Raw genomic sequence first — 14365 nt, forward strand, 5'->3', positions numbered from 1 at the left:
GTAGCGCTGCGGTTCCAGTACTGATTTGAAACATTTGAAGTTGTTATATACTGTTATATCATAGCAACATAGCCGTCTCAAAACGGTTCACAAATTTTCATCAGTGGTCATTTGGCCTATAGCAACCAGCCTATATCTTTCTTAACTCCATGGGGAGCATACAGCCGGAGCTGCCATTTCGGCGCTAACAGCTTACATACGATATTTCCTTGTCTTACAACGTACCCATATACAGCTGAGTCGAATGGAACACAACGAAGTATATTGTCAAAGGATATAACACAGTGCCCGTGACGGGACTCGAACTACAGACCCTTCGGTTACGCAGCCCTGCGTCCTACAACTAGACCAATGTACCCCCTTTTTCTGATACCCGAAAAACGCCGGAGTTATGCTCCGATAAAATCCCGAAATCGGCCAGTTGTGACAGGCCCTTAATGAGTAATGAATTGAAATCTAAAGACTACCTCTGAAATTTCGAGGATGAGACCCTCAATTATTTATAGCAATACGAAGTTGCAATAATTCAATTCAACTTAATTCAACTTTTTTAGCACGTTTTGTAATAACAAATGTTATTTGATGGCTAAACATGAACATAATGGAAATACCAATAACATGCATACAAAGTACTAGATCAAACTGGATGCGGGACCTGTCTTCCTCAGCTTTAATAGCTTTTGAATAACTGAACATTTCTTGAGTATTATTTTCGTATTTAATGACGATGTATTATTTGTTAAAAACATTTTGAGCCACTTAGAGCTGATAAACAGCCTTTTACCTCAACGCATATACTCACAAATATTCATATTTTATCATGTTCTGCAGAAAGATCATTTTGCGCCCATTGCACCTTTTCACTTCAACCAACACAATAGCATTTAAAATTTATATCCGTTTATGTAAAGTTTAAATATAATATTACCTTCATTATACCTAATATTATGAAAATTGTTTACGAATCACCACAATAGGATCGAAGAAGAAATGTCCAAAGAAGTGCCGAGGCCCTCGAGGGTTCCGGGGATGGAAAGGAGTACCTGGAGCCAATGGAACGGATGGTCGTACGGGTATGCCAGGTGAAGCTGGGCCGCCAGGCAAACGAGGTCTTCAAGGTCCAGTAGGCACACCAGGACCAATCGGTCTTCCAGGTAAAGGTCAAAATCTAATTTTTCTGAATTTAGATATACACTTTATGCAGGTTTTTTTCTGGAGTACTTCTTACTATTAACTGCAACTTCAAGTAAATTTTCAAACATTTATTTTATATAGAAGTCTACAAATAGCAAACATTACGTAGATAATTTCATGTAGAAACCTCATTATTTAGTTCATGCAAACTTATATTTTGTAAGAGAATGTTCACAAGACATTTTTGAAATTATGCTTCAGGTATACAAGGAGAGAAGGGAGATTCGGTAAGTCAATAATTTAATAAAATGAGTTTTTCCTCAAAGCTATATGGAATTTAATTTACCATTAGCTGGCATATAACATTGAAAGCTATAATTTTGCTGAAAATTGTATATACTTTACTGCAATCATACATGTTTTAGCGGTTATATTTTGGAGCTTTATCTGTGACGAGTACTATATGTACATTTCACACATATGTTAAAATTAAGTTATAAGCTAATATCTGAATGTGCCAAGCTAAATGTACTTACACTATATACAAGTTGTACAATAAATCTAGCAATACAGTGGTATGTTTTGTTTACTGTTTTAACCACAATGTTTATTTTCATGACTCACATGTTGCGGGTCAGTGTATTATATTTCTAATGCATGTTTATGAAGATCAGTGATAGCTTTATTTACACACACTTTAACAGTTAAATTTAAATGACATTCGCGTGGGTCTCAAATTTCGTGGAATCTAATTATTAACATTTCAAGATAACTGCACTTTAAACAAGTTTATTCTCATGACATGGCATCGAAGTACGTTACGTTCTACATCAAACTAAAAATAAAATCAACATTTATTTAAATATTAATAACGTTTACACAAGCCTTAAATAATAAAATGTTTACCAAATGATGGATACATGTATGTGGAATAGTCTTTTCACTAGACATTAAGGTATCCCACTTATTCCATATATGTGTCCTATCTTGCAGGTTGGTACCATGGCAGCTCATTTCATCCCTGGTTTACCTCAACAAAAGCATTACAAGCGTTGACTCACGAACAGGTAAGCTGTGCAGATTTTATCCAATACAATCTAAAAAAAAACCAAAAAATAAACAAATAAACAAACAAACAACAAATATACAATTAAAACAAAACGTATTGCGAAATGTGTTACTTATTATACACATATATAGAGTATATTACATATTATATGATAGTACACGATCGTAAGTATTTGATAATGTTTTCCAAATTATCAAATAATTCATCACGGACGGAAGAGATAGGATACGCTAAAGTCGAAAAATGAAGTGATCCGCAGGGAAATCTCATATCCTTCCATACTTACAGATACCACAGTTTATTAAAGAAAACACCAGAAGAATCTTGTTTTGCCCCAATAATATATCGCCTTTATTTCGTATTTTCAGCTCGCGTCTAGATTTGATCATATCAATGTCTTTGTATTGTAATTGGTTTTCATATAAAGTAATATTTTCTTATTTCACTCAATGTATTGTATGTTATTGTTTATCTTTTTTATTATAGATTTGATGGGATGTAGGCCAATGTGGGGAGGAGACTATTGTGCATCAGAAAATATTTTTCACAGCAAAGGTAAGGATATTTGAAAAAAATAACCATTACAGATATTTATTTGCATAAAATTATTTTTTTACCTCAATTTCTTATCCAAGAAAAATCATTCATAAACAGATAGTACAGAAATTATAGTACATTTCCAATAAACAAGTGGTTAAAATGTTATATGTTATATGTTGGTAGAAATTACTTCGTGATTCATCTTTCTATTTTTTTTTTTTTTTTTTTTTTGTTGTTGTTGGTTTTTTTTAAATTTTTTTTTTGAAAATATCAAAGAATTTATTTTTGATTAGAGCCGAAAATGTCGTAATAATGAAAACAACCTGTCATACAGCCGCATGAAATATTTTGTTTATAATAAATGCCCTCTCTTTTTAATTAAAAAAGTTACCCCCGCTGTCCTTTCCCTTTCTTATTATGTCTTTCATTTCATTTTCAGTAGCCAACCATGTGATGCAGTTCCTCTCCATCCAGACCCTGATAAACAGGGTCACGTCGCCTATCGAGAGACAATTAGATGGACGGTTTAAAGCATTATACACTGGTCTCTACATGTTATATATAAACGTACGTAACATTTGTATGATATCAATTCCCTCTAGAAATATTAATCTATTAATTTCTTAATTTATTGCTTTTACATTCCTATATTATCGAAATAAGTTAAGAACTAATATGGAATGGTCGGGGATAACTCTAGGTTTTACCTTGTAACACTAGGTAACACACTAGCATCGCCTAGTCAGTTATTTTCTTAGCGAGTTATTTGTAATATTTTAGTTTTACTTTGAAAATAAATTAAATTCAGGTTCGAATTCGTATCTCACTTTAATGTAGCTCCAGTGGAAAGCATAAGGCATACATATACGTTAGGTATGCTTTATGGTACGATAAGCAGGGGATAGTTTATATTTACTGTTTCTGTGTATGATCTAGTGCTGAATTTAACATAGTGCTGTCTTTATTATTCAGACTCAGTCTCTGGTCAAAGATTCACACCATGAGATCGGTCTCTTCATCAGTGACGACAGTCAGAAGTGGCCTGTGATCGACATGTCCTGCATTGTGGCTACTGATCGCATTCTCACGAAGATCACAAGCAGACAAGCCAAATACATAGGGGCCAGGACAAAGTCGTGTGGAAATGTTGGCACGTTCTATATTGAAAAGGACCAAATGATTTCTATAGTCATCACTAGACCTCAAAGGGCTGTGATGCTTAGCAAGCATACTAACTTTGGGGCAGTCCTTCTTTCCCATGCATGAAAAGAAGTGAGAAACCATGACATTACATGAAGGTTGCAAATCACACTTAATGCAATTGCCTGCATAATTGGTTTTTGTTGTGTCCTCCTTAAGTATATTATTTTGATTTGAAGTGTCGCCGATGACGCAGAACATGTTTACTTTTCCAAAACACTTGTTATTATCTCTTTTGCATGTTTCAAGGTCTCCTTTTAAATAAGGATTTTGTTAATTTTTCGCAACAAGAGGTTTGTATATCACTTCTCTGGTATGATAACGATTTTGTTGAGACGTAAATTTTATATTTATGATATTGGAAGACAACAACGGTTATCATTCTGAAAATCAATTTGTATAACATAGGTCATCAGATGGGAAGTGAATTCGTTCACTATAGGTCATCAAATGGGAAGTCAATTCGTTCACTATAGGTCATCAGATGGGAAGTCAATTCGTACAACAAAGTCACCACATGTCCATATTCAGGAAGCCATCCTCTCGCCATTCTGAAACCATTGATTATCATTTTATTTATTTTCGTATCCATTTTCACACCTGATTTGTATATACATATTTTTGTTTTTGTTTTGTGATAATGGCATATTCATTGCAAAAAGACACAATTAAACATCACATTTAGATATGCATTTTTAAATATGTACAGCGTAGACTTCATAACGAATAAAACTATAAAACTGTGTATATATATCTTTATATTACTATTTGAATTCGTGAAATAAAAGATATGTGCAACATGTGAACATAGAAGATATCGATTATTATTGTTTGCTATCTTCAATATCTGTCGTGAAATCACAAGGGTATGCAGCATGCAAATCATCAAAGATTTAAGGTAATTATATTAATGGATTGCAATTGATTCAATCTCATGTATCAAATCTAACTGGACACCTCGTGAATATTGATGTCGTGTACTTTGTAAGATAATAGTCATGCATTTCAAAAAGTAAATGGGATGTGTTAGTAAATTACTTTTTAATCCCTTCCAGTAAAGGAAAGAATGTGAATTAAAAAAAAACAAAAAAAAAAAACAAGTTGACAAATTCGACGAAAAAAAAATACGGTCGAAACTCGTTATCTCAAAGTTATTGTTAATGAAAAAAATCGAGGTACCAGGAGCATTCGAGGCAATCAAGTATATTGGTTTTATATAATTAAATAAGATATTCGAATTATCATAGTTCGAGTTTGATTGTATGTTACATGGAAGTTATGTTAACTTTCTAGGCAAATGTCACATAATTTTATTTATTGTTTTATTTTTTATTATAAATTTCAATACCTTGACTAAGAAATATTTCATAGTGTTAAATCTTGTTGGTCGACTGTTGATATAATACAAAAAATACAAATGTAAACAAAGACACACATACACACACCCACACACACACATATATATATATTCATATGTGCAGTAATATAATATATATTTACATCATTTTGAATTTTACATGTTATACAAACAATGTTTGAATAAAATACTGAAATTATAGTTTTTGAGTTGCTTTCTTTATATATATAGATATGAGATGTTTCCATTGATTATTAGATAGTCTTGTAGGCTTGTTACAGTGAGTTTATTCCTTTCAGGGACCAAAATACAGGTGTTTTGTTTATTGTACATGTAATTTGTTTCATAAGATATCTTAAATTTCCAATGCATAAATAGTTGAACTAGAAACCCATGTGCTGCCATCTACAGATAACAAAAATACTGTTTAAATGTCCTTGAGATATCCTTGAAAACTTTTCAGTTGAATTGCCGTTTTGACGGAAAACGAGTGCAGATTGATGTTTCGAGTCTTATATTGAAGTATTTGAATTTTGGCGCACAAATTGTATAATTTCTCAACGAAATAACCTTCAGTATGTATACTTTTTTGCCAGCGGTGTTTAAGGGCCTCAATGCAAACTTTATTGAACTCATTTTCTTAGCTGTTTAGAAAGTCATCCATTGCATGTATGACGTCATCATCGGACTGAAAGTTGTTGGCTGAAATAGCTGATTTCAGTTTTGGAAATAGATGAAAGTCTAATGGAGCGAGATCAGATTAATAAGGCGGATCTCAATCACTTTAAAGCCACAATGGTGAATGGCAGCCATGGCAATGACAGACTGTGTACAGGAGCATTGTCCTAGAGAATAGCACACCTTAAGTGATCTTTCCGCGGCACTTTAGTTTAATATTTTCCTGTAACTGCTTCAGAAGTGAAAGTATGAGAATATGTGTCATTGATTGTTTGTCCCTTTTGGAGATAATCTATCAGCAGAATACCATCTGCATCAAAGACAACCGAGGCCATAACCTTCCAAACTGATGTAACAGTATTTGCATTTTTGGTGGGGGAGAGCCAGGGTGTTTCAATTGTTTTGATTGTTGTTTGGCCTCTGGGCTAAGATGATGAACCCATGTCTCATTCCTAGTGACAAATCTCTGAAAAAAGTTGGCAAGATCTTCTTAAAAAAGGTTAAGATTAGCACGTGATGATGTGCGCCCGATGTGCTTCCGAACAACTGTCAGGAGTCTTGGTACTCATCGGGTCGAAAGCTTTCTCATTGCAAGATCCTCGGTCATAATTGAATGTACTCTTTCCTATGAAATGCCATCTCTACTGGCTATATATCTTTCTGTGACTCGTATGTGAGTCATAACAATATCACGAGCTTTATTGACCAGTTCTGGGGTTGTAACATTGACAAGCCTTCAGGACGGGGGTCACCCTCAAGGCTCTGTCGGCTGCGTTTATATTCCGCCATCCTATTTTTCACTGTAGCATATAAAGGGGTATCTTTCCCTAGTGTTGCTACCATATCATAATGGGTATCCGCAAGTGTTAAACATTTTTTTATGAAAATATTGGATCACTGCTCCTTCAGTGGCATTCACAAGGACATGGAATAGTTCACATTAGTTGCCTCTTTCGAACATTCTGTGTTTAATAAGAACTACTAGTGTCATACATGTTCATGTGGCTTCAGGTTTTTGTATCTATGTAGATAGATTAGTGTCATAGGTAAGCATGCGTACACATATATAACATCGCCCAGAACCATATAAGTAGATAGAATAGATATGAAGAATTAAACCATTCGATTAAAACAGTACATTGACAGGACTCTTTGAGTACTGACAGCTATTATACCCTTACGAGAACATACCGTATACATGATATTCCTATAAGCTGGAAAAGAATCAAATGCTTTACTTCGAATACATTGAATCTATTTATGGATTTCAGAGAACTATATGTATCACAAACGGGTCACGTTGAACTCAGGTACTAGATAAACAGTTAATATCCCAATTTGCATATTGAATCGGGGTGTCTGACCCATTAGTCACGTGCACAGTACAGCCAAAACGAAAGTAGAAGTTTGAAAATGAAAGCTGGTAGGGACTCCAGACCAATTGAAGGTTGTAAGATCATCGGGAGGAACAACACGTGTGTATGTGGACCTTGGTTAGCCGTGCTAGCGTGTGTTATCTCAACAGGAAGTTGTTTATGTACAATAGTTCTATATCAAGAGGTACGGAGTCCTACGTGTGGAAGTGAAGAGACAAAATACACACTCACTAGCCTATATATCAAGCAGTCCTATACAACCATATCTGCAGGTAACACATTTGGTTTCATTGCATGGTTCTCGCGTTTGCATTAATTTGACGTTATTTTTGTTGTTATTTTTCCTACTTTATCTTTTTTCCCTTCGTATTACCATGTTTGATCTAACTTTTTTTTTCAATCATAAAATGTAATATTTCAAAATATTGTTCGTATTTCAGAAACATTCTCTAGATACTCGGACGGAATTCGTCAAAAAACAGTTGTACAGCCACACACATTACAACGACCACAATGCAGAACAAACTGCAACTGACGTCCATGATTTCCGTGACAAACGTGAAACGAGGAATATAAACAGTAAATATCACTAGCATTTCTTTAGATACCATTATGTTCATTTCATTGAAGGTATTCTATTTTTCAGTTGGCGATTTTGATGAATTTATTTTTCGTCGACTTCCAAATGCAAAAGTCTATACTGAATTCCAATATCTTAGTCTGTTTTTTACCTGTGTTATCCCCCTCCCTCAATCCCCTATAAAATATGCAAACCTCTGTCTGTACAATTAATGCTAATACATTTACAGAACATCATTGTTCATGTCTGAAAGGTGAGAAAGGGTCCCCAGGTAAAAAGGGGAAAAAAGGAAAGCGGGGAAAGAAAGGGAAAAGAGGACAAAAAGGGCCGAGAGGACAAAAGGGAGAGAAAGGAGAGAAAGGAGAGACCGGAGAAGTAACCTTACCTGTAGGGGGTAAGTTAGTGAAATCTTAACTCTCACGACACAAATAATTCATATCTATCACTAATACAAGATCAAAGGTGCCTGAAGAAAAAAATGAACTTGTTACACAGAGATTCAAAGTTTCCACTGGTATTTATTTTGTGCAATCGTTGTCAATAAGTTGAAGTAAGGGCTATTTTCTAAATTATATAATTATGATGCTTACTTATTTGATTGAAGCTGATGTTAAAGTGTCTCGTTTTGGATTATATATGTATCTGTATACGCTCGCAGAAATTTCAAAGCAGTAACATAATTCTTGATAAAGGGAATGATATCCCATTAATAAGTGGTAAATTATTTGGAAAATGTTAAGGAATGTGCTGTTGTGTTTTTAAAATTTCAGTTATTATTTTTCATTTTATCCAGGCATACAAACCCGTATTGGTGGACACCAGCCACATAATGTATGTATACATACGTATCACGAATATAAACTGTTGGGACGTTGGCACCCACGCAATCATTTATTGATTTTATATTCCATTCCTATTATGTTCTGTCTGTGTCAAAATAATATTTGACTAATCAAATAAATACCATGTTCAAATATCGATAGAATCTTAACATCAACGTAATTATAATTTTCAGCTTTAAGAAAGATGATTTTAAAAGAAATGATTCTAGCATACGCTTGTATTTTTCTCATGATCTTCCAATCTCCAATATCAGGTTGACATTTCCCTTGATATTTCCAATTCAGGAAAATCTATCAATTTTTAATGCACTACTGATAAACTAAATGTGGCATCTTCTTTATGAGAAGTACATACGAAGCACTTACCTGAAATAGCAATATATGTCATCATTTGGTTGTTCTTCACTTTAGTCACAACACTAGATATGCACCTCAAATAATAGTGGTCTTTTATTGTAAAATTAAAGAATGTCCTTTTTGGTCAACATGGCCTAAGAATCAATTTAAAAACATGATACGTACATCTACAAATGCTATATTTTGAATAATTCTATCACGAATAACGAAAATTATATGGTTATTCAGGGTCATCGCCATGTCCATTTTACCAGCGATTTTAACAAAGATATATCTCAGGAGGAATTCAAAGGTAGGATTTTTTTTATTTATTCTATCATTGTTTTAATTGATTTTTTTCTCAAGAAGCGTGTCATACAATATGTTATATGTGTAATGTATATGATATATATTTAATATGTGTGTAATTTGTCATATGTCATATGTGAAATAAATGAGTAATAAATGAGAAATATGTGTAATATGTGTACTGTATGTGTAAGATATGTGTAATGTGTAATTGACATTGTTGAAATAGAATATATGTATATATATTTCTAATAGGGGCAAACGAAAAAATCGAAGCAAATCAAATATATTTTTAAAAGACATATTCGATTATAATTTAATATATAAAATTCATTTAGTCATTGGTATTATATTGTTTTTTTCCCATATATACTGTAATAGTGAAATTTCATGCGAGGGGTAATTAACGCTAAAAGGGAAAATATCCCCCAAAAGTATTATTTTATGACGTATGAAACAGTTATGGAACGGGTGCAAAAGAAAAAAATCCTGGAAATACCCCCTCCACGTATAGTTTATCTATCAAAATCACAAACCTTAACCCCCACGTATACAGTATATCTAATATATCTAAGAGGTTAGATAGCAATCTTTAAAATTTCCTCCATCAAAATAAATTATGCTGTGAATGGTTGGTTTTTGTTCTTTTCATCCTGGTGCAATAGAGTATGGTGGAGGTCCGAATAATAGAATTTTATCTTAGATAATGACAGATACGTTACCTTGATTTCCTTTCAATAATATACTACTAATAATAATCATAGATAAATGAAATTTATCTAAAATAAAATTAGTGACCCAAAATGATCAAAGTCATGAAAGACAATATAAGTTTGAACAAGAATTTCGATATATGAAAAATAACAATGTGTTTTACAGGTAATAATTGTCAGGAAATGTTTGGTGGCAAAGCCTGCAGAAATAGAAGTTTCACTGCCACAGGTAAACATACACAAACAACTAATTAATCCACCTTTCCTTTTCTGATAATCAATGATAAGGTCTGCATATATTACACTCACATTTAGGTGAATTGGTGAAAAAGTGGGGAAAAATAACATTTAATTTGAGCTGTCTCATCATTAATGTCTTGACAAAATAGGTTTTTTTTTTGTAATCTATAAATATTTACAGGTTATATATTTTTTCTCATTTAAGTGGTACCAGAGATATTTCGATTTCTAAAGAATAGAGATGAACACAATAACGTGACATCACTTCCGGTAACCCAAACAGAGGACGGCATATATCACATTCACGAGACAGGAACTTATCTGGTTTATCTCCATGTAAGTGTTTGTAAATATTCCACGTCAAGATGATGGATCATAACAGAATAATTTTAAAAAGTGTGTTTAAACAACATTGGTTTACTTTAATTTTTTTTCTGTTTCACTAAATGCATATTAAAATTGCATGTTGCATACAAATGTAATATTCATTTGTTGATGAGTTTAGTGCTAATTTAGTGTTATAAGTTGCACGTACAGTTTACATACAATGGATTTAACATCAGCCTTTGTGACGTAAAGGAAATATATTTATGTTACTACTAAGTCGAGTTTCATCAAAATTACATGAAAGATGAACTAGCTTTATTATCTTTTTATGGTGGATTACAGTTGTGATTTGTTGTATTGCAGGCTGCCATTTGGTCGTTGGACAATACTGGTTCGGACGTTTTTGCCGTTGTCCTGGACAGACGATTAACTGGTCGCCCTAGTACAGTTTTCCATTGTCGACCTTTGAACAACACTTGGACCGGAAATCACTATGACAACTTGCTGCAGACATGCGTGTCTACTCGAACATTACATCTATCCGTTAATGATGTCATAAGTATCTACCTAGAATCACCAGAAGCTGCAATTGATCTGTCAAAAGGAGAGACATATTTTGGTGTCTTGCGACTGTCGTGATTTCCAGGATAAATGTGACCACTGCATTTAAACATTTGACTTCAGATGGTATTCGTAGACATTGTGTATGGCTACTGAATAGGGGCATATTGAAGTTTTATGTTGGACTTGTATTCGTGAATATGCATTCATTTTGCAATTGGAGGTTATTTTTGAGACTATTAAATCAATATATAATTTATATATATAATTTATAATATTAAACAACTGATATCATAGTTTATAACATTTTTACCAGTGAAATATCGAAAATTATTCATTCTATGAAAGTGATATTTTTTTTACTAAATATTACTTTTTTCTGATTTTTCACTATGGATAATATCACTTTTTCTGATTTGACCTCACTAGCGAAATTTGATCAAATAATGTAATATATAGAGGATATCTAGCAGTATCTTTAGTAATATAATATATTTCACTAGTGTGGCTAATATTTTCATATTTATTCAAAAATTTTTTTTTTTTTAAATAGCAAAAAATTAGGCACACGTGAAATATATTTGGTATTACTGACCACACTGTTATATATCCCCTATTTATTACATTTTTACTAGTGAAATATCAAAAATTATTCATTCTATAAAAGTGATATTTTTCACTAGTGAAAAATATCACTTTTGCTGATTTGACCAATCAAATTCAAGATTAGAAAATACTAAAATAATTGACCAATCAGAAAGCCTGACATATATGTCAGCACCTGGACAGGGGAAACTACTGTTTTTGTTTACAAATTATGGCTGTAGTCCTAGTTAGCATACGGGGTAGGGTTTTCGTTGATAAAAAATGTAATAAACAGAATATCTAACAGTGTCTTCAGTAATACCAAATATATTTCACTCGTATGGCTAATATTTTGATATTTTTCACTCGTGCTGCGCACTCGTGAAAAATATCAAAATATTAGCCCCACTCGTGAAATATATTTGGTATTACTGAAGACACTGTTAGATATCCTCTATATATTGCATTAGTTGATTTAATTTTGCTACTGAGGTCAAATAAGATTGTTTACCTGGCAGGACCATAGGTATTCAAGAAGAAAGAGAGGTTGAGAAAGATTGTGTTATGTTAATCTATATGAACTATTTATCATGAATATGAAATAGTGTTACTACACTGTATACGGACTAGTTCATTCGCGTTTAATGCAAATGCATGGTAAATATAGTGAATTAATTAAAATCGTATCTCTCATAGACACTAATATCAAAATATGTAATTGCTATATTTTAGGTATTAAAGAATTTGTAGAACATTCACTCTTTTGAGGTTCAATTATTATTTGTTTATCATTTTCACGTTCCCAACTGTATAATACCTAAAAGCATTAAAACAAGCAAAATGATAATATTTTAATCAATTTGATTCATAACTATATCCATATTGATTTGAACATGTCGTCTTCAAGGGTCAATCTTATTTCTCATTACTAAATCAATTATGACAAATTGGGAGGCATTGACGATTTACATGTAAAGTACATCCGGGTACATTATAACCCACGCACATTGGTGTAATGCACTCTTATTCACGTATGTGTATACACACGTGTTATCCACGTATGAAGGTGACCCACTTACCCTAAAATTGTTACGTGTGTGTTGCAAATATAATTCTATTAATATCCTGTATTGGGTAATACCTAAAGCTGAGGTGTTTGGACTTGACTGTGCATGTTTATAGATATTAGAATAATCTGTACATTGATAGATAGTTAAATTAACATACAAATTAACTAAACAAAAACTGTGATGGTACACATAAGTTCAAACAGTACGGTATTAATATACCTTTCTGAGTTCCTGTCTGAATCACTAAGAAAATATAGATGCTTTGCTTAATTAGAAACATATTATATAAACATGTTTTTTATGAATGTTCATGTAATATTTAGTTTATAGAACGAGAGTTTATTATAATCTAAACGTAACCTTTGCAAGTATAAAAAACTAAATATTAGATTTACATGAATTGATACTATCTATAACATAATTCCAGAAAGCAAGTTTACGAATGTATTTCTATTGACTCTACTCAATAGAACAACTGATTGAAATGTGATGTCACAATATAGCGTTCTTACAGCGATAAAACTCATTTGCATGTTTCTTGTAAAGTCATATCTGTTGTGTCAGATATCAATTCTCCAGAATACCTCCGATACAGACTGATATCAATATCAAGTACTTGAGTCTTACGGTACGATAACTACATGTATATTAAGTTAATATATGTACTGGACGAGCAGGCTGTTATGACTTATATTTTTTATTTAGATGTATTATTTTTTTTTATATTCTTGAGATTAAAGTAACGGTATTTAATGGCAATGCCATATTTCATTAACTTAATTCAACATTTAAACATTTGTATTCACTCCGGACACAAAAAGTGTGTAATAGGAGGTCAATATAACACAACAATGTGCATGGTTTACAGTGTTATAACGTGAAAATACAACAGTGTATATATACTAACGTAGTGATAAGCAATGTCATCTCACTATTCATAGAAATATAATAAGTACAATAGAATAAAATACGAAATAATATACTTGTCCATTATCAACTTGAAATACAAAGTTTTTCTACATTTTTGAGGAAATGACTCACTCTAGATAATAATTATTTGTTACAAATTTCAAAGCATACCTCCCTCTCATTTATGTTGGATTTGTATAGTTTGGAATATATTTGTGTTTAAACTCTGTCACTAAAGCATTATTACATTGATGATACCTGAGATAGTTTTTTATATATATATTATTATATTTTACCTAGGACTGCTGGTATTTGAGTACACCGCATGTCTTAGCTTGTCCAACCAAAAGTGAGGTCCGTTACAAAAATAGAATTGATGCGAATTTGATGAAGAGACTATGTCTGTGAATCGGAAATCTTTGTGAATAAAAAGTTCCAACTAGATCACCTTTTAGACTTTTTTTGAATGAAGTGAATGTTACGTAAGTAGCCGGAGGGCTTGTAACAAACATTACTTGGAACAAACCCAGTGTAATCAA

At 32.5% G+C, this 14365-nt stretch overlaps 2 protein-coding genes across 2 annotated transcripts; both read left to right on the top strand.

The window, feature by feature from the left end:
* Positions 1-1132: 1132 nt before the first annotated feature.
* LOC117342198 lies at positions 1133-5040 on the top strand. Its single transcript, XM_033904252.1, has 6 exons — positions 1133-1154; positions 1396-1421; positions 2128-2201; positions 2690-2758; positions 3183-3310; positions 3716-5040. Exons 4-6 carry the CDS (start codon positions 2695-2697, stop codon positions 4007-4009), a joined length of 486 nt encoding a protein of 161 aa, XP_033760143.1. The 5' UTR covers positions 1133-1154; positions 1396-1421; positions 2128-2201; positions 2690-2694; the 3' UTR covers positions 4010-5040.
* A 1368-nt stretch (positions 5041-6408) lies between these two features.
* On the top strand, positions 6409-11629 carry LOC117341822. Its single transcript, XM_033903684.1, has 8 exons — positions 6409-6477; positions 7795-7933; positions 8164-8328; positions 8728-8765; positions 9362-9425; positions 10301-10363; positions 10580-10710; positions 11065-11629. The coding sequence occupies exons 1-8, from the start codon at positions 6409-6411 to the stop codon at positions 11338-11340; spliced, it is 945 nt and encodes a 314-aa protein (XP_033759575.1). The 3' UTR covers positions 11341-11629.
* The last annotated feature ends 2736 nt before the right edge of the window (positions 11630-14365 follow it).

Source organism: Pecten maximus, chromosome 14 (genome assembly GCF_902652985.1).
Source record: "Pecten maximus chromosome 14, xPecMax1.1, whole genome shotgun sequence".
Classification (NCBI taxonomy): domain Eukaryota; kingdom Metazoa; phylum Mollusca; class Bivalvia; order Pectinida; family Pectinidae; genus Pecten; species Pecten maximus.